The sequence below is a fragment of the Calliopsis andreniformis genome, chromosome 9, assembly GCF_051401765.1.
Source record: "Calliopsis andreniformis isolate RMS-2024a chromosome 9, iyCalAndr_principal, whole genome shotgun sequence".
Classification (NCBI taxonomy): domain Eukaryota; kingdom Metazoa; phylum Arthropoda; class Insecta; order Hymenoptera; family Andrenidae; genus Calliopsis; species Calliopsis andreniformis.
This window is the reverse complement of record NC_135070.1, coordinates 11,513,484-11,536,983: the sequence shown is the minus strand read 5'-3', so window position 1 is coordinate 11,536,983 and position 23,500 is coordinate 11,513,484. Positions and strand designations below refer to the sequence as shown.

Here is a 23,500-nt window from a genome sequence, read left to right as displayed (position 1 = left end):
TCTTCGTACACATTCATGACTGTTCCATCGATCCGCTCAAATGAAATATCCATTAGATACGAAACGAAATTACGATTTGATGCATTGCTCTTGTTCGAGCTAATGTGTTCATGCATACATATAGGGTTGGATATTCGAGACTTTCAATGGTATGAGTCCCAAAGTGTAATATATACCTATAATACCAAAATCATGAAGCTAGTATTTTATTTTACAAGGGATAAAAGCTATTGGGTTAATATTTGATCAGTTTTTCGTTATAGGAACAATCGATCAGGGAATTATTTGTAGATTGCATAATCTGTGTATGATTTTAATGCTCTTACTACTGACAGCACATTCTATCTATATTTCAACAACTACAAATCAATTTATTATTTTATTCTCGCACACAAATAAGAGCTTCTTCGATACACAAATATGTCGAAAAACTACTGCAATATATTATATAAATTATGAATTTATTCTAACGCATATTGATTTTTTAGTCTGAGGATGTACCTATCTTCTCGTTTTAATATGACTTATAATCATTTTTCCGCAATATAAAACTCTCTTTTGAGTCTAGTAAAATAGTTTTAACAGAAAAAGTTTCCTAATAACGATATCCAAAAATTGAATAGCCTGAATATTGCGTGAACCGTAAATAGTCCATGTTAAACTTTCCGCTCAGACCATTTTGATAATTCTGTACAAGTGCAATAACGTAGCCCATGTGATGTGAATAGAAAGTCAACTGAAAATGGTTCGGCATTCACGCGTTAAAACTTTAACTTAAAGCTTACAATTCGCGTAACACTCTATCAAATACCCTTCTTACCAACAAAATGGTATTAAAATTTAGACCCCTATACATAGGATGCGATACTCTACGAATAAGAACCTTCGAAAACGAGTATTTTCTGACAAACTGAAAGAACTATATTTTTGATATTCAATTCTCTTTCTTTGGACCCTCGTCTTTGAAATATTTCTATATACTACAGAATATCAGAGGATTTGGTAGTCGCTCGGTGCAAAAAGATTCGCGTGGAACGCGTGAAAAATGAACGAAAATTCTTTGATTTGGGCACAAAGGTCAGCGGAGGTGCTTTCGAACGCGCGCTGCCTTTGAAAAGGAGTAACGAAACGCGTAGCGGAAGCGAATGGAACGACATTACATTATGAACGCACAAGCGAACATGGCGAATCGAATCTGGGTCCCTTTGGCGAACAAGATACATCGACTTGAATCGCCCGAAGCGGTCAACGCGCGGTCGAGTCTTCTAAACGCGGGAACCCGCGCATGCACACTTGCGAAATTCTTGCGATCGTGTGTCGGTTCTGCGTTCCATCGCCCTTCTGTTTATTCGATCACTCCAATTTCATCAGTTATGTTAACGCTTACTGAATTTCTATTATGCCTCTGTTGTCAATTAAATGGCACGTTTCATTAATGAAACGATAGTATTAACGCACAGGGAATGGTATTAAATGGGAGGGACAAACAAGGGAAAACGGACAGATAATCTGGCATATTATGGAAATGGCTATGACAATTCACGGGACACGCAAAAATACAACGGTATGACAGTAAATCTGTCAATGCTTTCACAGAAATCAAAGAATAACAATAGAATTTGCTTATGCGGAATATCGATCGACTTTAATGAAACTGTATATAAATAAAATACTGACTTGAATATAATTTATTGTACAGTCTTTTAATCGACGACTATGCGTTGCTGGTTAAAGCTTGGGACCTCTAAATCGAATAACTTGAGGATAGATACAGATAAAAAAAAATGTAATCTTCGCGTGTAAAAGAAAAATATATTAAAAAATCAGGTTAAAAGCTACTGTGCTTTCTGATATATACAAAGTATGCATTTACTTTAAAGATAAACTGAACAGCTTATTAGAGCAATAGGAACGCGCGTGTAGGCTCTTCGCGTGTTTTTATATTTCGTGCGCGTCACAATTTCAAAACCTAATCTTTCTAATGTTGATCCTATTAATCCAACTTGTAATTTTGTTAATAGCCTAGATTTTTATCTTCGCATCTTCGTCATGACAGAGCAGCTCGGTTACTTTACTAAGCGACTATGTGGAACTGAGATCCTCGACGATAAACTCTTTGACGTCGTTTGACATAACTTCACGCGAAGAGAACGCAAAAATGAAATATTAGATTTTCGTTTCACTACATGTACATGTACGCACGTATCCGTTTGCCGATGCACCGTCAATCGTTTTTGACATTGCTGCACCCGAATCACATGATACACAATTGATGCTATCTTTTCCTTGTTGTTCTTTCCTTCAATTTTTCTCGAAACTTTCAAGCTTGCTGCCCGCTCGAGTTTCTGTATTCTTGTATCAAAGTATACAAAACTTTCTCACGTCTGTCCTACATCCTAAAGTTGTATGCGTATTCTGACAGAGTTACCAATTTCGTAGGAAATCAACTTATAACGATCTCAATTGTTACATGCTGTGTTATAAACGCCTAGTGCGATATCGAGCTTGAAATGAAGTTATAGAAGAGTTGGTTAGTTATTTTAGACGTGGAATAATTAAGAATTTTGAATAACGAAAAAGTATAAATATCTGTGATTGATCCTTTTCAATTTGTTAATTCGTATTTACCATTTACTTGAATTTTAAACAGTATATATATGTATATACTACTTATAATACTGCTTTTAATTGTAGTATTCTATAGTGACATCTAGGAATTACAAAAGAAACTAATGTCGGTAAATACGATAACTTACTTATTGATAGCTCAGATGATCATAAGAACACAGACTTAGCTAAAAGCGTGGAATAGGAAAAGCATTTTTTGTCCAGTCAAATAATTTAAAAAAATATTGTGTAGCTTATTTTTACATTCAATTAACAGTAACTCAAAATTGATAATGAATTTCTGAAAAAATCGAATCATGAAAATACATACATTGAATGAAAAATTTAACCTGATAACAATTACTTTCCCACAGCGGAACGTGTAAGAAATAAGCAACTTACTTTTTCAATAATGTAAATAACTTACAAGTTAAATAATTGTTTTTATTTATTTTTGTTATCAAAATATTTGTTTGAAGCGTATGTATGCCAGTTTACTAGTTTAGTTAACGATATAGGGACTTTTGAGACACAGAGTGCATATCCATAAGTAACATCACAACATACAGCGTACCCTTTATGATATCATTTAAAAACAACGATCTGTCAGTTTCATTTCAGTTCCATAAAAATACTTGGAGTGCATTTTGATACGTTTGCGTTATTCTTAATAATGAACAGAGGAAAAATGTAATATTAAAAGAAAACTGCGCTTTACATATTTTTCAAGCACTGTGATAGTTTATTGACAACAGTATTTATCAATAGTGCGTCATTATTTCCAGATGCATTGCTACTGACCTGCGCTAGTGTATCTATTACTTTCAATAAACATGCAATAAGTATTTGCAAAGCTCAGTATGCATATGCAATTTGTTGTGACACACGTACTTTTTAATAATCACGAAAATATGTAATAACTTAACCTAATTTAAACGTATCGATGTAATTGTTATTAAACCGATTATTATCCATTGTGAAAGTTTTGTTTCGTAATTCACGTGGAATGTTTATTTCATCGAAATGTAGACGAACAACATTGGATCCTCTTTTTTATATGTTTTCTGTACATTTTATGCAAGACATAAAAATTATAATTACATTTACAATAACTGTCAAATTGTGAAACTTTATTATGAATGACATGGAACAATCTGAAAACTTAAACAATGAAACACATGATTCATATTACGCATTATTGGTTGCGTTTAAAACCATGAATGAACGTTGTCAACAATTGGAAACTAGATTGGCCACTGTGGAAGAAGAAAATATGTGTTTAAGACTTGAGTGTGGCAAAGATGAGTCTGCAGCAATAATAAAAGTAAATGATAATAGTGAGAAAACCATTGTACAAACTCTAAAGGTTTGTATAATATTTACTGTAATATTTTAAACATTTATAATATACCTTGATACTTAAATATAGTTTAATTGATAGGAAAAGGTGGAAGAGCTTACAAAACAGAAGTCTCAACTTACTCACCAGATTTTTATGGTAGCAGCAGAGAATCGTCAATTATGGAATAGATTAACCAAATTAACAAGAACTAATAAATCGCTGGGAAGTCACTTGACAAAAATATCTGATACACTTAAACAACATTCTCCAGCACAACCGTCTGACATTGTATCTTATAATTTTCGTGATGTTTCTAATACCATTAAACAAGGGGATGATAACGAACCATGTGTGTTAAGTACAAATAATGGTTTGTATTTTTCTGGAAAACATTAGCTGGTTGAGTTATAGGTCTCAAATTTTGACTTCTATGTTATTTTTCATTTTTACTTAGGTGAGAAGGATCAAAGTTTAGAAGAAATATCGCTTAGACTCATAAATAGCATTATGTTAGAGAAGTCTGACCTCGAACAACAATATGCAGAGGTAAGTGGAGAGTGTAATAAGAAAACTATTAAATTCAATAAATATAAATTAATGCTATCTTTTAATTATATAATTAGATGGTTGAATTACAAAATAGTACTGAATTAAACTTGCAAAATGTTGGTTTCACATACCCAGAGGATTCAGATACAGACTTGGAACTATTGAAACAGCATGATATAAGATTGTCACAAATGAAAAACAGTTTACTAGTACAACATACTAAATTAAAACGAGCACTACAGAATTTTACAAAACTGAAAACAGGTAAATAATTCTCAATAGCTAAAATAAGTTGAAGGAAGTTGATTTTAAATTTTCTTTTTTTAGGAGTGATGTGTAATAATTGTCGGATGAATGCAAATAAAAAAATGTGCCAAGCTGGTACACAATTTGATTCTGATGAAAGTGTTAAAAAGCATGGTGCAACTCAAACAAGTCTTCAAACAACAAATTTATCTTCTGAAAAACGTTCCAATACAACAGATAATGCTGAAAAAGATGATAATATTTGTCCTCTGTGTGGATCTTATTATGGGAAAACTACTTCATTTTCAGAATTTCATGAACATGTTTTAAGTCACTTTACCAAAGAACTGTCTATAGATGATTTTGAGGTTGTTCATTAACAAATGCTAAAAATACGGGTAATGGTAATGATATTATATTTTTTATTTCTTGACAAGTTGTATTACTGCACTATTTCAAAAGCAAAGTAAATGTACATACCGTATGTATTATTTGAATGTACGTTAGTCTTAATAGAGTTAGACATGTTTTTGATTACTGAATTTTATAAATTGTTGATCCGGATAAAATTTAATAAATAAGAAAATAATCATTATATGTTAAATTGCAATATAAATAAAACAAGAGATAATTTAATAAACAACAGCGGTGAATACGATTATTATTTATATTGCATTTATTTTTATTACCTGGAGTTGTAATAAGTTTACACATTAAAAAAAAACAAGAATGATTAACATTTTATTTTTAATATAACTACAATATCCTATATAATTATCTTATATGATTATTTTTATAAAATTTCTTTATGTAAACAAAAGTACCTGTTTAAATTGTTCTTATCATTTGCTTAAGACATATTCTTAGGATTTACATCTGTATCATCTGACGATTCTTTTGCTGTTGGCTGCAGTAAGTTTTGATCAAACCAATCGGGCCTTTTCTTAGGTAATTCAACAATTCTTTGTTTCTGTAAAACAGTATAATAATGCATTATATATGAAGAGTATGCAAGTTTGTACATTATGCATACAGTATATTTGAAAATATATTTAAGCAAAGTACCTCCCAAAATTTATCTGACATCTGTTCCTTTTCACCTTCGTATAAAACTACAACATCCTGTTCTATTGGACTTAATCCTAATTCATTTACTATAGCGTCTTGCATCTCTTTTGTCTCTTTTTTGACTATTTCATAACAATAACCTATGAAAAATGAAATATTTTAGAATTGCTGTAATTTACTAATAGTTATAGATATATTATATATTCACCACAAAGTAAACCAGCTTCGTAATCATGACCACATTTTCTACACACTAGTAGATTAGTTTTAGGCACATATGGTTTCCAATCATATTTTGGCCAACCAAATCTTCTGTTAAGTCTTTTCTCTATTGTTCGTCGACGTTTAGGTACAGCCCATAAAAATGCATCGTTCATAATATCTGTTAGAGAAGACTGTCCAGGAAATTTAATGGGTTCCACACGACTCAGAGCATTATTGCATTCTACTGCGTATAATGTTCCTAGATAAAAGATAAACAATTTTATTAATACATATAACGATTCTAGTAAAAAAACTATTGAACTATTTAGATGACAGTAAAAATTTAGATTATTTATACACAAATTCAGTTGAGAATACTTCTAACAGGTTAGAAACGCAAACGCAAACGCAAAATTCTTTATTTTTAACATCTTATTACACGATTATGTAAACATTAAGCAAAAGTGCTATTTTTTATACCTGGCGGAAAACCACGACCGAGAATAATATCAATTGTTTGCTCAAATGTTCGAAATGCACGGCATAACCTACTAAACACTCCGTTCGCCATATTTGAAGAGTATCATAGATTTACAGTATATAGAACTTATAATCAGAACGATTTAATACACGTGAGTGTAAGGATAATTCTCATGATATAAAAATACGTAAAAATCTTCACAATACTATTATTCATTTTTCAAAATACTTAAAGTAAAATAATCTATCATAAAACGATATTAATACAAACATTAAATATGTTATCAGAATTAGTAACAAAAAATACTATTTCAAAAATAATTGTATTTTTATAAATCCATCTATGTTAAAATACTACTAATGTTATTATTCATTATTTGAAATCATATTATCAGCAATGACTATTAAGAGCTTTACATGAATGTATAAAGACTGATACTGTATTTAAAATATTAAAATATTTTTTTAAGCTCAATTTATATTTAATATTTAACAACCTTTTAATAAGTATTTAATAAGCAGTAAATTATAAAGATTATACATGCAACATATTTGAATGTTTAAACTTTTACAAATTTCAGTTGGACAGAGGTCGCTGATAAATAGTTGATCTGACATTCTCCCAAAGATCTATCGATACTCTCATTATAAGTGTTCAATGACCGAAGCTACACGGACTTGTAGTGTCGTTCTGATTGCTGTGGTTGTAGCAGGTGTGTATTTGTCAGTGAGGAAAGGAAAGGGAAAAGTCGGTGGAGGAACGATTTTGAAGTGCCGGTGGGGACTGGGGGAGCTCGAAAGTCTCCACGAGTCGTGTGACTCGCCTCACTATAGTTTTCGCTATGGCGTGTATAGGGTCGAGTAGGCTCTATGCTCGTGCTGAGAAATTGTGCCAGTTTGGACATTTCGCCCAGTTACGGAGGAAAGTTTCGACGACATGTGTCAAGTCACGATCCAGCATCGAGCAGCCGACCAGTACTTTCATTCAACATTGTCAGGTATGTTGATTTTGTTTTCCGATGTCTGCTACAGTACAAGAAAAACTAATCTCTCGTCGATCTTGTTTCGGTGCTGAATTCGCGACTTGTCTATATACTTGCATAATATCTGTATGATACGATATAGACATGTGCTGTTCTTATTTCAGTCAATTTTAACGAAATATTATTAATCTATCGCATGTTGTTACCAACATAACCTGTTACCATTTTCAGTCTAAGAATTCTCATACATTGCTAGATGCAATATTCTTTGACTTATAGGCTCCAAGAAATTTCGAGATCAGAAAACATAAAATAATTATCGATATTAGCAATGCATGTAAAAATGAGCAATTGTGCTCGATTCGTTCGGCTTCTGTAAATTATATAATGACTAGTAAATTGTGTCGGTAACTCGTGATGATCGAGAAGTTGGAGTCTGAAATATTAAGATGCAAATGTTTTTCATATATAAATTTGTGCATCGGTATTTAAAGAAGGGATTCGTGAATAGATTTGGAAGGAACAAAGCTCATTAAGTGTTCGTTTGCAAAATTTATGAAACCACGTTTTTATCCGGCCGAGCTGTCAGCTGTTCGTAGCAGACGACCTAGCTGGCGTCTGCTACTGACATGGTTCATATCGAGACTAGAAAGGAATATTACGATAAAAACGCTACAATTCTCTGCCAAAAAGTTCGAAGAATTATATTTTGTATTTTATTGTAATTTATTCTTGCTGTAATACCGTATGATCGTGTTTCTAAGAGTATTTAAACTTTGTATTGCCCTCATAAGCAGCGTTTGATTACCAAACGCATGCGCAGTAAGTGAATTTGAATTTCTTCTATGCGCGGTAGATACAAACTGTTCAAAGTGATTAATTACTCAAAAAGTACCAGAAACATTGAAAACTAAGCTAATCGTTTATAAGAAAGTATTTTAAACCATCTTATAAGTGTGATTCATCAATAAGCAATAAAAAAGATAATAATAATAAATAAAGAATATGAATAATAAAAAAAATAAAATAATTATAATTAAACTCAGAATTGTGTTAGAAAAAAGAGAAACGAGTTATTTAGGATTAATGGTATACCATTTAGTTGCAGAAATATTAATTTCACATCTGAATTTCTAAACATTTCAACAGTCTCTAACGAAAGTTTTCCATAAATCGTTCGACGATCGGCAAAATGAATTGCACGACTTTCTCTGGTCGAAAGTGACACAGAGACCGGATTTTGAAACCTCTTTCGACGTCTTGCGAATCGTAGACGTTGAGTTCAGCACATTGATGATGGCTAATCGTTCGTACTTATTACGCAAGCCTTAGGTAAACGATTGCTCAGTTTGGTCGAGCGTTCCTCGCGTAGAGATTCTTTCTATTTCGCGGTGGTGGTCAATATTATCGAAATGAGTGAGAACCGGTCGTCTGAGGACGCCGAGACGAATTTCAAGCCCCGCTCCTCGTAAGTAGGCTAACTGGCCCGTGAGATATCCTTCTTCGAGCATGGTTAACCCATGGAATCCACGCTCTTGACTTTCTCGGCTTGTCCAGCTGTGCTCCGCGCCTGTACGCCTCGACTCTTACTCGCCGAGTCTTATTGCTAACGGATACTTATTGCTACTTTTATTAACATTGTTTTTTACGATCTTGGAACTTTATATGAGAATAGATAGTGATATTCTCTAAAAGACTCTTTAAGTTTCTTTCCTTGTGTTTCAGAGGAACATGTTCTCTTTTAAGAGACATATTTAGCATTGTAGGACTCTTAAATTACAAACATAGCAGATTTTAATTTTTTTAAAAGAATTGAATTATAAATATTATTATCTAATATTTTGTTTAATTATCATCTTTCCTGATAGATAATGACCTAGTTGAAATGCAATAATGAAGCAAGTTTGCCATTAATGGCAAACGAGATATTAAATTTTTAGACGAGGTAGGAAAACTATAATAGACAAAAATGGCGGTTATATTATTGATTAAAAAATATAAGCTTGTTTTATAAACTCGCTTCTGTATTTCATTTCAAGTATATCATTATTTATGGGAAAATCTGGCACATATAAAAGAAATCATTTTCTTTTAGAAAATATTGAGGTACACTTTAGTGATCTCCATAATTATAATTTTCACAAATCAGTAGCTAGTACTATCATAAGTGTATATGATAGAAATTTTTGTTAAAAGCAAGTATAAGGTCATTAACACCTTCAATTCTCCAACCTTGTTTTATAAACGTCATCCACCATATCTTGCGTACAATAAGGGAGGTTTTGTACATTGACGCACAGCATTCATGCTCTTTTGGCATGCTACTCTGACGAACATTGCACGTGTGTACCTGCACATCAGCATGCGTGAATAGTTTTATGATGCGATTGTTGTTAAATTACTGCGCACTGCGTTCGATGAGCCAGTGAATTAACATAGGAAACCCACATCGACAGTTTCCCATTGCGTGAAACCCAGTTTTGTTTAATGAAGTTTCTCTATCGCTCATTTGTAAACGATTAACTTTCATGTATGCATGCTTTAAAGTCTTTTTACCCTTTTCGCTAAATTCTATCGTCTAATTTATTCATGTGCCCATAAGCATAGCAGGTTTCGTATATTCTCACAAATTATTCCCAGTAGTCCTTGGTAGGTCTTTGTTACCACATCTTCTAGCGCTATATCCGGTTGCCATTTTCGACGTTTTCTTGAATATAGTTCTTGAAGGCTATAGTAATTAGAAATACGTGTTTCTCAAGGACACATCTTTCATAGGTGATCGTTTGAAGCGATTTTCTCAGGCTATAGTTGCGTTTTATTATTGCTTTCTACAAACGTGCTCATCACAGGTGACCAAGAACGTGAGCTCATGACATTTATAAACCTTCACTTCTCCATGAGGTTTTTGCACGTTGACCTTTGGCTGCTTTTATATCTACGTGAACGCAATTTTTACGCATGGCGCTGCATAACACAGCACTAACTTGGCCTTTGACGCTTTTTCACATGTCAAGAGGCAGAATGAAATTTTCGCAATGCATGAGTGTGTAGGATATTTGTTAATTAATTTTTTAGGGCCCTTTGTCATATCAATCGTATAAAAAATTATTTTTAGTATTTTACAAGGTGTCCAAGCTGAAGCAAGTCACCTAAATATCTCCTCTTACTTTAATAACACGACAATTTAAAAAATTAAAAAGTGATGCTAGATAAAGCTTGTTCTTCTACAATATTCCTCCTTCAAAACTATTTGAACTATGCTGTGGACGATTTTCACGTCATTAAAAACAGAGGAGATATTTAGGTGATCTGCTTCAGCTTGGATACTCTGTATAGGTGTATAAGGGTTATCTAAGCTTTCTGTCTTTATTATTATTTTACTAGAACATTATGTCAAACAGAAGTAAAGTTACGATCAAAAATTGACCCATTCCTTTCAGTCTTCATTCTTGCTCTCCAATCGTTCGTTAATCGCTATTACCAAGGTCAACCATTCTATTAGTCGGTGTTCTGATAACAGGTTTCACTGTGTTTAGCGAAGGAAGTGCGTACCTACATTAGTCGGTTGAATAAACGCATGCACCATGTCGAATGTCGTTCACCTTCCCTCGAGCTCGCAGTTATCGCTGGAAAATAAAAACAAGTTACAATTAACCAGTCGTAAGAGGTATCTAAGTAATAAGATAAAAATTAATTCCCTGTGGGAGAACCAGTCCACTGTCTCCAATCTCCACGATCCTTTTGGAACGGGTATTTATGCGAAAAACCGCGGCATTGATTTAGCGAAACCAGCGTTGGATGATGATTATTAGCATACCGCAGGATTTCTAGATGGATACCGCTGAAAAATCTGTAACGGACATACCTATTGCTCAATGGAGATTAATCGTCGTTCATACAACGGTCAATTAGGGCACTGTTAATCACCTTGTACGTGGAAATATGAAAATTCTTCGCTACTCACTATTTTTGTGTTTCGTGCTAGCAAAAAGGAAAATGAGGTTGTAATAGACTCTAGAAAACAGTTTGAACAGTGGTCCAAGATTAGAATTTATTTAGGGATTGGAAATACAAGATAATTAGGTCAACTAGTAATAAAATCGATTTAAAATTGAATTGAGGAATTAAAGTGTAGTATAAGTAAAAAATTGGTCAGTTTCAAGTAATCTCGAAACTGTACTCTTTACCAAAAGTAAGAGAACACCTGACTTCTTATTACTTTTTATTTTGGTACCTAATGTAGACCAATCCTTTTAGTCCTTATTCACATTTAATATGATGGTTTCTTTATTATTATATTGTATTAAACTTCCAGCAAGTAATTTGCACTCTTTTACTAACTGTATGGGATACAGCCTGATACCTTTGAACGACAGTGTATATCTGGACCTCAAAGCCAAAGTCCACTTGTTTCTCACTCTGCCTCTAAAGTCCAGATATGTAAAATGAATAAAACTGCAAATTTTCATCACATCAAAGGAATCAAGTATCTCAAAACATGGCTTTTTGGGCTTATTCTGTTCTCCAACTCACCGATTCAAACTCTTTATCATTATATTCGCCGTTTTAATGATCTGAGCAGATCGATTGATTCACGCCACGGTCTGTCGCGAACAAAATGATCAGCGTGCATCGTGCATGGCTGCATTTCGCAACGTAGACACGAATATTGCGAGATTGAGCCGACGAACTAGAATGCCGGTTAGCTTCGAGAAGATCGCGTTTCATCGTTACATCGTTACTCGTTCTTACGCAGGAAGAGTTTGATTTTTGTCATGCCTACATGTTTTCTCTGATTGCTTGCGCTTGTGGATAGATAGTCGCGGTAATGCTCGTATCAACACGAAGCGAAAGGAAATAGCTCGAGAAATATGATTCTGTGCGTACTGGTGAGAAAAATTCTGTCACTTGTGTTACGCGTTACATAAATTAAGGAAGCGGTTTGAAAAGCTTTCGAGACTTGTTTCTACGTTTGTCAAGGAGATAGAAATTGCTTGAGATGATTCAGTATCCATTCCAACATTTCCACGATTTTTTGAACATTAGTTATTTTCTTAGGCTTCATCCTCTTCAATAAGAATGGGTTCAGCATGCCAAGAAATTCGTCTCGATTACAATTCCACTCTAATTGGTAGTCCCAGGACACTTCTCGAGGAGTGACAACGTACGTCATGGCAGGCATGTTTCTTTCATCACGAAGCGCGCCAAAGTCACCACACTGCGTCGTCTTCTCAGCGACAGAAATTGTAAAAGCATTGCTAATAATCCAGTAGCAGCGTAGTTAACTTCGTCCAAGGTTTTTCAAAGAAGTTCTTAAAGAGTAGTTTCCTAAGCAACAATTCAGAAAGTCTCCATGACAACACTTATTTGCAGGCTCTAAATACTGCTAATAAATATTTTCGTGCAATACTGGAGCAAGGACGTCGAAAATAACACGTTGACGCGCAAAAAGACTTTTAATTCCCCCCATCGTCACGAAATCGTTTTTTACCTGTTGCCTTCAGTTTTGTGTTACTTTTTCATATCGTTTATGCAACATAGTTCTCCATAGTAGAACGTTCAATTGCCAGGATCACGACAGTATATAACGGTGAACAGGATGAAATGTAAGTCATCGATTTACTAGATCTCGACTTCTTCGCGCCGTTTAGCGCACCTTTCGCTTCTTGTTTTTGCGCGGGAGCACAGAAACGGTCATGCCCGAGATCAACGTCCACCTCGCATGCCGCAGTTGACGTCTGCGACAACCGCTTAGATAACAGGGGAATGTACGATACTAGGCTGTTCATCAAATTATGCAATACGCTTATTCTGCTTTCTGGAGGAATGGCTCCAGGAGATGGTTTTGCGAAATCTTGCGCGAGTAATGAGCGAAACGGACCGTCACTGAACAGTTAGGTTTAACGATGGTAGCAGTGGTAGACAGTCTAGTGTGAATTAGGTAATTAGGACAAGACTGCGTCGTTTTTCTTTATCCTCAGAGAGGTAGGGACTATAGTTTGACCCAATTCCATTGCTCTTTTATGTTGCTGCGTTTGTGATATGACTGGTAGTATTTTACATCTTTCGAATTAGCTTCAAGTTGATTCAAGTTATTAATGACTGTCGATATCACAAAATGTATATCAGTAGGTATTTAATATTATCAGTAAGTGTGTTATAAGGTCTGTGAGATATTGAATAGGAAATACTTAATGGAAAGAAGTCGTACGAGGGTCTTGATTTGTTTTATTTTTGAATCTCATATATTACTGTAAGGATGTGTGAAGACTTCCTGCCATACCTCATTGAATTTTGCAATAGAAGATTCATAGTGAAAATTCTATGAATGACCCTGATATATCGCTTGGTAATAACCTGATTGAGAATTCATACAATGCTTGAATTATAAGCAAACCTAATACCCATATGTTTCTATCTAACTCATTTCATCTCAGAGCATTCATAAAAGAGATTTCAAGAAAACTTTTGATGCAACGTTCGATAATCCCTCGATTAACATAAGAAATAATGAGTAATTGCACAGCTTGAAACAGTTCGCAAAGAAGAAATCATTTTCTTTCACAATCTTTATGCACTCAATATCGTGCAGTATACGTACGATTTTGAATGAATAGCAAATGTCTATGTAAATGAAATTCTGGTTTACCAAACAACAATGTGAAAATAATTGTTCGCCGAGGACACAGAAGAGTAGCTGAGTAGCAGGCATAATTTCCTGTAAATCGTACTCAACTATCGCGGTGTAATTTACAGTAGCGTCAGCTTTGAGGTCGGCAGTTGGGAAGACACATAATTGAAGAGAACGGCCGCGATGTGCAAAGAAACGTGACATTCCTGTTCTAGCGGGAAACCGGTATTAGTGGTACACTAATCGAGTTAAAGGATCTGTTCTTGTCTAGATTACAGTTCGATCGATGACCCTTGCTTTAAGTGGAAACTGTTACGATACTTTCCGAGAATGTACACACGACCATTCGCTAATACTTTTCTAACAGGAAGTACATCTTTGCTCAGACTTTAGTGTACAGAGGTAAAAGTTTGTTTTTTCAAATTTAACTTCGTCGTACATGGAGGGAACACGTAACACTTCTACCATCCAACGCATAGCTTCGAAAACATCCATTAGAACATACACATATATATGTCTATATACATGTACCTATATAGGGTGTTTGACAATAGGTGTCAGAAATGTTAAAAAGTGATGCTACATGATAAAATAGAACGAAAATCAAGAATGATAAAAATGCGTTTGGAGCCTCGTTTCAGAGTTAATAAATGTTGAGAAGAAGCTTAAAATTCATGTGAAATGTGTCTGACTTGGGACTTATTCTACTGATTTTTACGTGTCTGATCTGGGGGTTATTCTACTGCCAACAACCACTCAGAGCAGGCACAGCGAAATCAGTAGAATAAGTCTCAAGTCAGACACGCTCCACGCGAATTTCAAGCCTTTTCTAAACAATTAATAACTCTGAAACGAAGCCTCAAATACATTTTTATTATTCTTGATTTTCATTCTATTTTATCGCGTAGAATCATCCCTCAAAATTTCTAACATCTATTATAGAGCACCCAGTACACCTACATCCACTGAAAATCATTTCCACTCGAAATTATTCCCGAAGGATGTCGAAAGCAATTTTCCTCGAGGACACTCGCGGCTATGCTAAACGATTACTTATCAATACCTTAAGCGTCCGTTGAATAATAACAAGCTTACCTATACATAACTCGACATGCCCTCTGTATTTCCAATTAGTGTTCAAGAATCAGTTGAGGCGATTGGTACGAGACAAGTAATAAAAAAAAAAAAATGGTCCGTGCTCTACCGTTACGAGGCTTAGCGTCGAAAAGAGATCGGTACGTGATAAATTCTCCATTCAAGGAGCGTTTGTGATTCATCCACGGCTGGGAGTGCGTCAATTGAGACGCCGTTTGCATGAATGAGCGCGAACCTTTGAATTCGTTGGTAGTGTCGCGCGTCGGGAACGATGGAATCGACAGATCTTCACGCGTAAGACAGGCATATCAATCAGACACGCGCAGCATCGCGATGATTGCAAAATACTGTTATGAGATATACCTATCTTCCATGGATCGCGAATAAGTGCGCGATTTTTACATAATGCTTGCAAGTCGCATTCCTCTTTGCTGAATGGATTGTTATTCTCTTTACATATCGACTGAAGTATTTCTTTCGATTGGATATTAGACTGGCGTCGGGAATGAATCGCGACTATTCTTAGAAGATGAAGATTGAGAAATGCTGGGAAGTTTATTTCAACATCATGAAGTAGATAAGACATCGCGAAGTGAGCTGGTTTGCATAATAGCCCTTTCTTTAAATACAATTTCTAAAGGTTAGATTTAAGGTAATTGAGAACTTGAGATAAAAAGTTTAAGTCTTGATATTTGAAAGCGTTTTGTATTGTAGTATTCTTATTCTCGCTTCGTGAGTACTGTGGTATTACTTTCGTGAGTCAAGCCCCTCAAATTAGAGCTATTAAAGGCTTCCGTGTGTACGTCACGACTACAGAGAATGATTTTAATGGCTCAATCAGTATTGAAGCCAATTATAATTTCAATAGAAGGCTCAACAGGTGATGATTATCGATACGTATCGTACAGTTGTAGCTATTTAAAGTACCTGTGCAATATGATTACTGTGTAGTATCTAGCATCTAGTATCTAGTATCTTAAGTGATATTCATTCATTCGAGTACAGGTGTTGACACGTTTGCTTAATGAATTGTCTACTATCCCCTTATCAAATACCATTTAAATCTTCAGTGAATTAAATTTCTAATATCTCAGAATTCTGCGTAATTATGCATATCTTTATGTATTATTTTAATTATTCTATGAGTTGTTTTAACTATTTTATGAATCATTAAAATTGGTGCTCCTGTCTTGCTTACCTTGTAAATTTAAATAACAATATTTCATTGTCTTTTTAGACTTCCTATTTCTACATATCACACTGGAGAGACGAATAAATACCTTGAGTTCCAAGAAATGGTAGAATTTTTTTTCCTTAAAAAAAAAATTGTCAACCATGGGCACGTGAATAATTTTATCTCCAATGATGTGCAACAGAACACCGTCTGAATTTCCTAGACAGTTTTTTTCGCGACGGGTACCGGTCATTCATTCAGTCTTACATAACCAATTCGTAGGCTAAAATTCGGCGCTCATTTGGACTCCTAATGTTCCTCGACATAACGGAACGATAATGGCTTGATCGTGTCGAGATTACGAAGGTTCATCAATGTACAATAGTCAAGCAACTCTTACAGAATCATACAGTTATAATATTCGAATCCCCAACATGTTTCGGATGTCCTAATAATCTCTTAATTATCCACTAACGTTCGTTTGATCAAACGTAACAACAAATGTCAGATAATTCTCTACAAATTGTTGATGCTAATTTTAGACTCGTTCACGTGATATCTCTTTCCATTAATTTGGGAATCTTTCGTCTTTTTCCTGTTACACGTGTGTCAGGGTTCAGAATTCATTTCGTTAATCATATGCTGAGAACAAGCATGTTACTGCCGAATACATCCTAAAAATTGACACACGAATTTGGTATTTTCTATTTATAAATGCGCGGTTTTTTATCTTCTAATTATGTATGCAGTTTTTTGCCAGTAATAAAATTGACGATATCTAGACGCTTTTTAAGCGGAAGCGTTTTGTAGAAATTTAAGCATAAAAAAGAAAGAAAGTTTTCGTCAAAATTTAATACAGCGAGTGTAGGTATAGTCATTCTTTATTCTTTGATCTAATCTTCATTTCCGCCAAGGTTTACATTTTTCTAAGAATTATTTTATCAGAATTAATTATTGCTTGCGGTTGGTATTTGCTGAATTCTAAAACTTCAAAGAATGTACTCATATAGGAAATTATAGCGTAAATCGTTAGTAAAAATAATTTTAATGCATACCATCTTCGGTTCTAATCTACATAGTGAGTATTCACCAACAGATGACAGGAACATTGGAATAAAAAGAAAATGAATTCATTTTCACATGATTAATTCTTAAGAAAAGGCCTAAACTACACGTAACATGTGTCTGACTCAGGACTTACTCTACTGATTTCGCTGAGCCTGACCTAGCTACTGCACGTTACCAGTAGAATAAGACCTCAGTCAGCCACATGTCACGCGCATTTTAGACGTTTCCTCAACAATTAATAATTCATAAACGAAGCTTTAAACACAATTTCATTACTCTCAACTTTCCTCCTATTTTAACATGTACTATAATTTCCAAAAATTTCTGACACCTGTTATCGAACACTAGCGCATCCTTTTCAACAAAGGTAAAACTCGATAGAGATCCCTCGTCCGCAAAATCCTTCGCTGAAAAGGAATCGTTCGGTTCTCGACGCCAGTACGTCCCCTGCGATCTCTTCCGCATTTTTTGAAATTCAGACCCAAGGAGAGGAGCGTGCGCGGTGCAAGTTATCCTGGAGGTGTTGAAGGAGACGTCGCCTCGCGCATATGCGATCGTTCGCGGCGGCTCATTCGTAGTCGAAAAGCGAGTTGCCTCCCAAGGCCCAAGGAGTTCTCTGTCACGTCCTGTCTCGCCGATTCATGCGCTATGCCCAGAAATATACATTCCTTTCGGGGGTGTGCGCGGGGTGGGGGAAAGTAACTGCACGAGTCGTTAACTCAAAGGATCTCAAGGTTCTTTTCTGTTCTGCCCGCCTGTCTCCGCCATTAGCTCATTTAATTTCTGAGATTGTGCGTGCGTCGACGCTCGTGTTGTTTCTTTTTACCTTCTCTATGTACCAGCTGCAACGACTCGTCCGCTCCCAGGACGATTTTGCTATTCCGATTGTATCCTTTCTTGGTGCGTTCTCATCGCCGCTGAATGCTGGCAGTCTCGTACAAACGGAAACAGCCAGCTGCGTCTTCATTCGCGGTTAAACGATCGTCTTATGATAATCGGCGGGAGGAAATTTGATCTTGCACGTTCGAGATTTATCTTTATGCAAATATTCGCGATGCGGAGCTTGCTAGGTACTCGCTTAAAGGTACATTTCTTGCATTCTCAATAACACTGGTATTGGAGGCATTGCAGAACTCGGTTTGCTACTCGTTTTGCTTTACTTCTAAAACTTCTGTTCTACATTTTGACTTATCAATATTCTAATAAAATTTCTCTACATCTGAGAATACTCTACTTCCATGTATTTTTACTATTATACAGGGTGTTCGATAACAGGCGTTAGAAATTTTAACGAATGATTCTACATAATAAAATAAGACACAAATGAAGAATGATGAAATTACCTTCGAGACTTCGTTTCTGAGTTATTAATTGTGAAAAACACACTTTCAGTGCGTAAGATAATTGTGTCTGACTTGAGACATTCTACTTCCGATTTGCATTAGTCAGACGGCGCGCATCGATATCAGTACAATGGGTTTTCCAATCAGACAGATTATGAACAGACTTTACACGTTTTCTCAACTACAAATAACATGGAAATGAAGCCTCAAACGCAGTTTAGACATTCTTGATTTTCCTCTTATTTTGGTGTATAGAATTACTTAAAATTTCTGATACCTGTTGGCGAACACTCTATATAACAATATGAGCCATTCTCAAAATACAAGTAAAGATTAGATACATTTTCTCAATTATTAGAGAGAAATAAGTTCAGGTGGCGTTATTTTCGGTTACCTGTAGAGTGCAGCGCGCAGTGTTTCATTCTTCCCTCGGCACAGCGGAACGGAGCGGTTTCTCCGGCGCGGGAACGGCATGCAGGTGCCCCCGATACCCAAATGTGAATCACGGTAAAAGTTGAACGTGATTACGTGCTACGTATTCACATTTAAGTGCCTAACAGCAGCGCGCCTTCTGGGATCACCTGGTGCTCGTCTGCATGTCGTCTTACTCCTCTCTCAGCGATTGGAAACTGGCCAATCATTTCCTCTGTAAACCTTCGAATTTTCACTCCGAGATGTAAGAGAAAATCAAGGAGATTTTTCGAGCGACGATTTTGGTCGTCGCTTTCTCTCGATATTCAGTGTCGCTTTTAATTTCGATTCGTGTCAGAGGAACTTGTTAATTGGTACATGTTGAAATGTCAAATCTGCGCTATTGTTAATAGTTTATAGTATAAAAGTTTGTGTATATTATTGGATTGTTTGGAAAATAATTTCGTTTTTCTCAAGAGTTTTGTTAACCCAATATAATCTGGTATATTTGACTGATCTTTGGATATATTGTAATCTGTGAAACCTTTTTAATAATCCATGCAGATGTATATTATTCACAGGGAAGAACCTGTGGCTTATGGTTAATTCATTAAAATGCCTAGTGTTTTCCTGTATTCGTGTTTCTGTTTAAGAATCGTGGAAATTCGAAGGAGTGCACAGTTCTTCCCTATCAGCGCGACGCGGCATCTTCTTTCAGCTTCGTGAAAGGGGATTTGTGATAGGCCAAGGTCGCTGGAGCACAGTCGTGGCTAGTCGTGTGCTCTTTTTGGCACGTACGCCACTTTCCCATAGTACTGTGCCCCCCACGTCAGGATCTCTGTTAAAATATGGCTCCAAAGTTCTGCGGAAGTAGTATTATCTGTTAAAGATCAGACATGCCAGTTACTTTGCTAGAACTACTGGAATAGTTCTTCAACCCTGATAATCTGAACCTTTATTTTTGTCAATGATCATTATAAGTATGTTAGTGACGGAAATTACATATTATAATAACTTTAATAACAATATTATTTTATTTTTCGCAATAAAGACATCAAAGAAATATGAGAAATTTCACTCTAATTTTCTTTCAATATTTTAATTGCAGAGTGTTACGAAGTTTTCACATTATATAATAGCTCAATCATAGAAATGTTGACATTCAGCTCACGGTCATCTGGAACTGTCTTCACCATTTTCTCTCTTCTTACTGCTATATCTACTGGATAAGTAGGACTCTCTTTCTAAAAGATAATTATAATTTCATTCGCCGCCGTTACAGTGAGATGAACGTAAGATATCGAAACTTCGAGTATCTTACTTTTTTACAATAAATTTGCAAGTAAATCCTTGAAAAAAAGGTATTTAATATTACATTTGCTCCTATTTTATTTTCTGTCATACGATTTTTAATATCGTTCATCATTATTTAGTATAAATTACTGTTGCTAAATGTTCGTTATTAAATTATTAGACTAAATCTGTTACTAAGAAAATTACTGACGGATATATTTATCCTTGCAAAGTACGTCTTGAAAAACTGCTCCACTTATTCTGCTTCTTTTCTCTATCTCCATCATTTATGTGTCGTGTTCTACATGCACATTTTTAATTAAACTGATTCTACTTATCATGAATTCCTTGACTGACTTGAGTTTAGTGTCGCCCCGTGTAACACGTTCTAGTTATTATAAAAGGAGTAAAAACTATGTAGGTATAAGTCAGGTACTCTCAAGAGTTATTGCTCTATCTGAAAAAAGTTATATAGTTAACGCATTAACGTATAATATACTGCTCAATTCTAGCCACGTTATGCTCGTTCTAAGAAGCAGGCCTTGATTTATATCTCATAAAGCAAACATTTACGAACATAGTCAACATCTTTCATCACTTTAATACATTCGATCTGTCTCCGCGAAACTACTTCTCACTTTCGCAATTACAACATTGTCTGTCTACCATATTTCAATATACTATGCTGATACACAATTGACTAATAAAAAGACTAATTCCCAGCAACGTTCTCTCTATTCCACGTGCGTAGCGCATAATAGAGTCTCGAAGTATGAATTTCATGCACGAAGGAGCATCGAATATCGTCTCTCGAGGACTCTCTTTGGATTCCTCTCGAACGCTCGTTGCCATTTATCTTTCCCCCTCTCGAAGCTGCAGGAAACTTTCTTTGAACCTGTTCACCGACTTCCCATCGTAAATACATTGCCGCTAATCGCCGCATCGTTGGCCACCGAACATCTGTATAAACGGTAATCCACTTCTGGTCAAAGACCTTGGTGTCCTAGCAAGAGCGAATATTTGGGTCAAGGCAGCGAGCCCTTTTCAGCGAATGATACTCGCACATGTGTGACCCCTTTTGTCCCTCATTTACTTTCTTTCGACAGTGGCCCGCTGTGACGAAATTCCTATTAAATATACGATCAAGCTGCCGAAGGTGATTTATCGCGTGTTAGCCAACAAGGTTCCGTCAAAATTCGATGACCAAGGCTACCTCGAGCACACTTCTCGCGTGGACGGTTTTAATTAACTTCCTGGACCCCTAAATCAGGTTATTGTGTTTGCCCAACGCTCCATGGAGCAGACAAGAAATCCCCTTTAGCGACCTTGAGGTGTGTTAAAGAGATTCGTATGTCTCGGTAAAAGGCTGATAGGTGAGAAACCGCATAAAGTCGCTGAACCTGGTGCGCGTCGCGAACAGCCGTCTGTCTGTTTTCCTCGAGGAACCTTGCCTAGAGTGACGACATGGGTGTCGCTCGTTTTGAGGATTGTGCTTTGCACAGATGTCGGCGAAACGAGAAAGTGGCTCGTTTTGCGAATATTCCGCGCGATTGTTCAGGGAAATAAAAAGAAATTTAATGGCACGATCTAGCAGTTATCCGCTAAGTTCGCTTTGTTCTTGTCCATTCATCGCAGTCATCGTGCCACTTATTGGTCGGGGTCTGTTCGTAGAAGGAAAAGTGGACGACGACGATTGTTGGCCACGATGGAATGTTCCGTGGAAAGTTGTCGAGGAATGCGCATTGACCTTGATTATTCGAACAGACCACGATGTTATTCGTCGTTGGACTGGTCAATGGTCTCTCAAACGTCATCGATCATCTGTTCGCCATTTGTCCTGTCTTCTATTTTACGTACTCAAGGGGGCAAGTTGCTTGGACTTTACTTTAACAATTCTTTATTAGTTATACCATTCACGATAATTGAATCAATGAGTTGAGATACAAGAACAAAATTAACTATTTTCAAATGATCTGAAAATTATATCTGGACGCTAGAGTCAGAGAAGATTTACAGTCTAGTTATGGGGTCATAGAATCACACATGGGACTCAAATATCTCAAAATGTGGTTTTTGGATTTTTATTGTTCTTCAACTTACTGATTCAATTCACTTTTATATATATGTGTATCTGTGGGTGTAAGACAAAACGACCTAAGTCTTACTGACGTATCACATTTTCCACTTCAATACTGTTTTATGGACTTGAGTGTTCTTCAACCCTTATTTCTAAGCGAAACAATTCTTTTATCGTCCTTTCTTCTTTCTATAGAAAAATAAATTCTATATTCTACATCTTGGCCTTAACTCGAATTTCTTAAAAATCTGACGTAAGTCGTTCTGCTTTACAGTCACAGATATATTCTATAAGTAACGTCTATTTTAGAAGGAAAGTTAATTGGATGATTCGATCAGCAGTGTCCGTTTCAGTTACTCGTGTTGCGTTTAAAATTGGAGATTCTAAATAGTTAGGTTGAAAAATTGCATACGTAACTTTGGAAACTCGCAGGGTATTGAACAAATGTGCGAAAACGCTTGGTGACTCTCGTGAGAGTGACCTTGATTCCTTTGGATGGATTTATTCCGCTTAGCTGGTAGAGTACAACTGAAACGTCCATCGACGGTCATCAGCATCCTCGAACGTGGCAAGTGATTCCACAATGTGGGTCGACCAGAACCTTTGGAGAAAGTGTATTTTCCCACTCCGTTGACAACCGATATCTTTTCGTTCAAGAACGTGCAACGTGCATTTGTCCTTCCACGTGGAAGTTCGTCCACTTCGCGATATGGGAAGACATGTGTTGAGATCTATCTCCTTTTGGATCTATCTATTATAGATAAGAACATGGAATTATTCAATTATTAGAACAATAATATAATTATAGATTGTATGTAGTTTTCTTAATAAGCATGAAAACTTATGTAAACTTAGTAGAGAAAATTCTGTTGCTTGTGCTTTACACTTCAAGACACTAATTTTGGTAATTAAATCTATATTACAAAAGA

The 23,500-nt window shown here is 35.7% G+C and overlaps 3 protein-coding genes across 3 annotated transcripts in view; 2 read left to right on the top strand and 1 right to left on the bottom strand.

Moving 5' to 3' along the window:
• The first annotated feature begins 3,183 nt into the window (after positions 1-3,183).
• Positions 3,184-5,404, top strand: Spn-f (C2H2-type zinc binding domain-containing protein spindle-F). Its single transcript, XM_076385386.1, has 5 exons — positions 3,184-3,973; positions 4,049-4,319; positions 4,404-4,495; positions 4,573-4,762; positions 4,826-5,404. The coding sequence occupies exons 1-5, from the start codon at positions 3,743-3,745 to the stop codon at positions 5,122-5,124; spliced, it is 1,083 nt and encodes a 360-aa protein (XP_076241501.1). The 5' UTR covers positions 3,184-3,742; the 3' UTR covers positions 5,125-5,404.
• Positions 5,405-5,472: 68 nt separating this feature from the next.
• Mrpl32 (mitochondrial ribosomal protein L32) lies at positions 5,473-6,617 on the bottom strand. The gene is made up of 4 exons (XM_076385387.1): positions 6,497-6,617; positions 6,021-6,275; positions 5,810-5,952; positions 5,473-5,714 (listed from the first exon to the last, which is right to left on the bottom strand). The coding sequence occupies exons 1-4, from the start codon at positions 6,585-6,587 to the stop codon at positions 5,595-5,597; spliced, it is 609 nt and encodes a 202-aa protein (XP_076241502.1). The 5' UTR covers positions 6,588-6,617; the 3' UTR covers positions 5,473-5,594.
• A 597-nt stretch (positions 6,618-7,214) lies between these two features.
• Positions 7,215-23,500, top strand: part of Qless (decaprenyl diphosphate synthase subunit 1 qless) — a 37,547-nt gene continuing 21,261 nt past the window's right edge. Inside the window, exon 1 of the mRNA XM_076385345.1 lies at positions 7,215-7,494. Coding sequence (XP_076241460.1) covers positions 7,339-7,494 — 156 coding nt within the window. The 5' untranslated portion in view covers positions 7,215-7,338. The remainder of the gene's footprint in view (positions 7,495-23,500) is intronic.

Excerpts from the sequence above, each read along its gene's own strand:
- Spn-f (XM_076385386.1), top strand. The coding sequence starts at position 3,743 with ATGAATGACATGGAACAATCTGAAAACTTAAACAATGAAACACATGAT. Across the intron at positions 3,974-4,048 it reads CCATTGTACAAACTCTAAAG|GAAAAGGTGGAAGAGCTTAC; the intron begins GTTTGTATAATA and ends TTTAATTGATAG. Across the intron at positions 4,320-4,403 it reads TGTGTTAAGTACAAATAATG|GTGAGAAGGATCAAAGTTTA; the intron begins GTTTGTATTTTT and ends ATTTTTACTTAG.
- Mrpl32 (XM_076385387.1), bottom strand. The coding sequence starts at position 6,587 with ATGGCGAACGGAGTGTTTAGTAGGTTATGCCGTGCATTTCGAACATTT. Across the intron at positions 6,276-6,496 it reads CGGTCGTGGTTTTCCGCCAG|GAACATTATACGCAGTAGAA; the intron begins GTATAAAAAATA and ends TCTTTTATCTAG. Across the intron at positions 5,953-6,020 it reads CGAAGCTGGTTTACTTTGTG|GTTATTGTTATGAAATAGTC; the intron begins GTGAATATATAA and ends CATTTTTCATAG.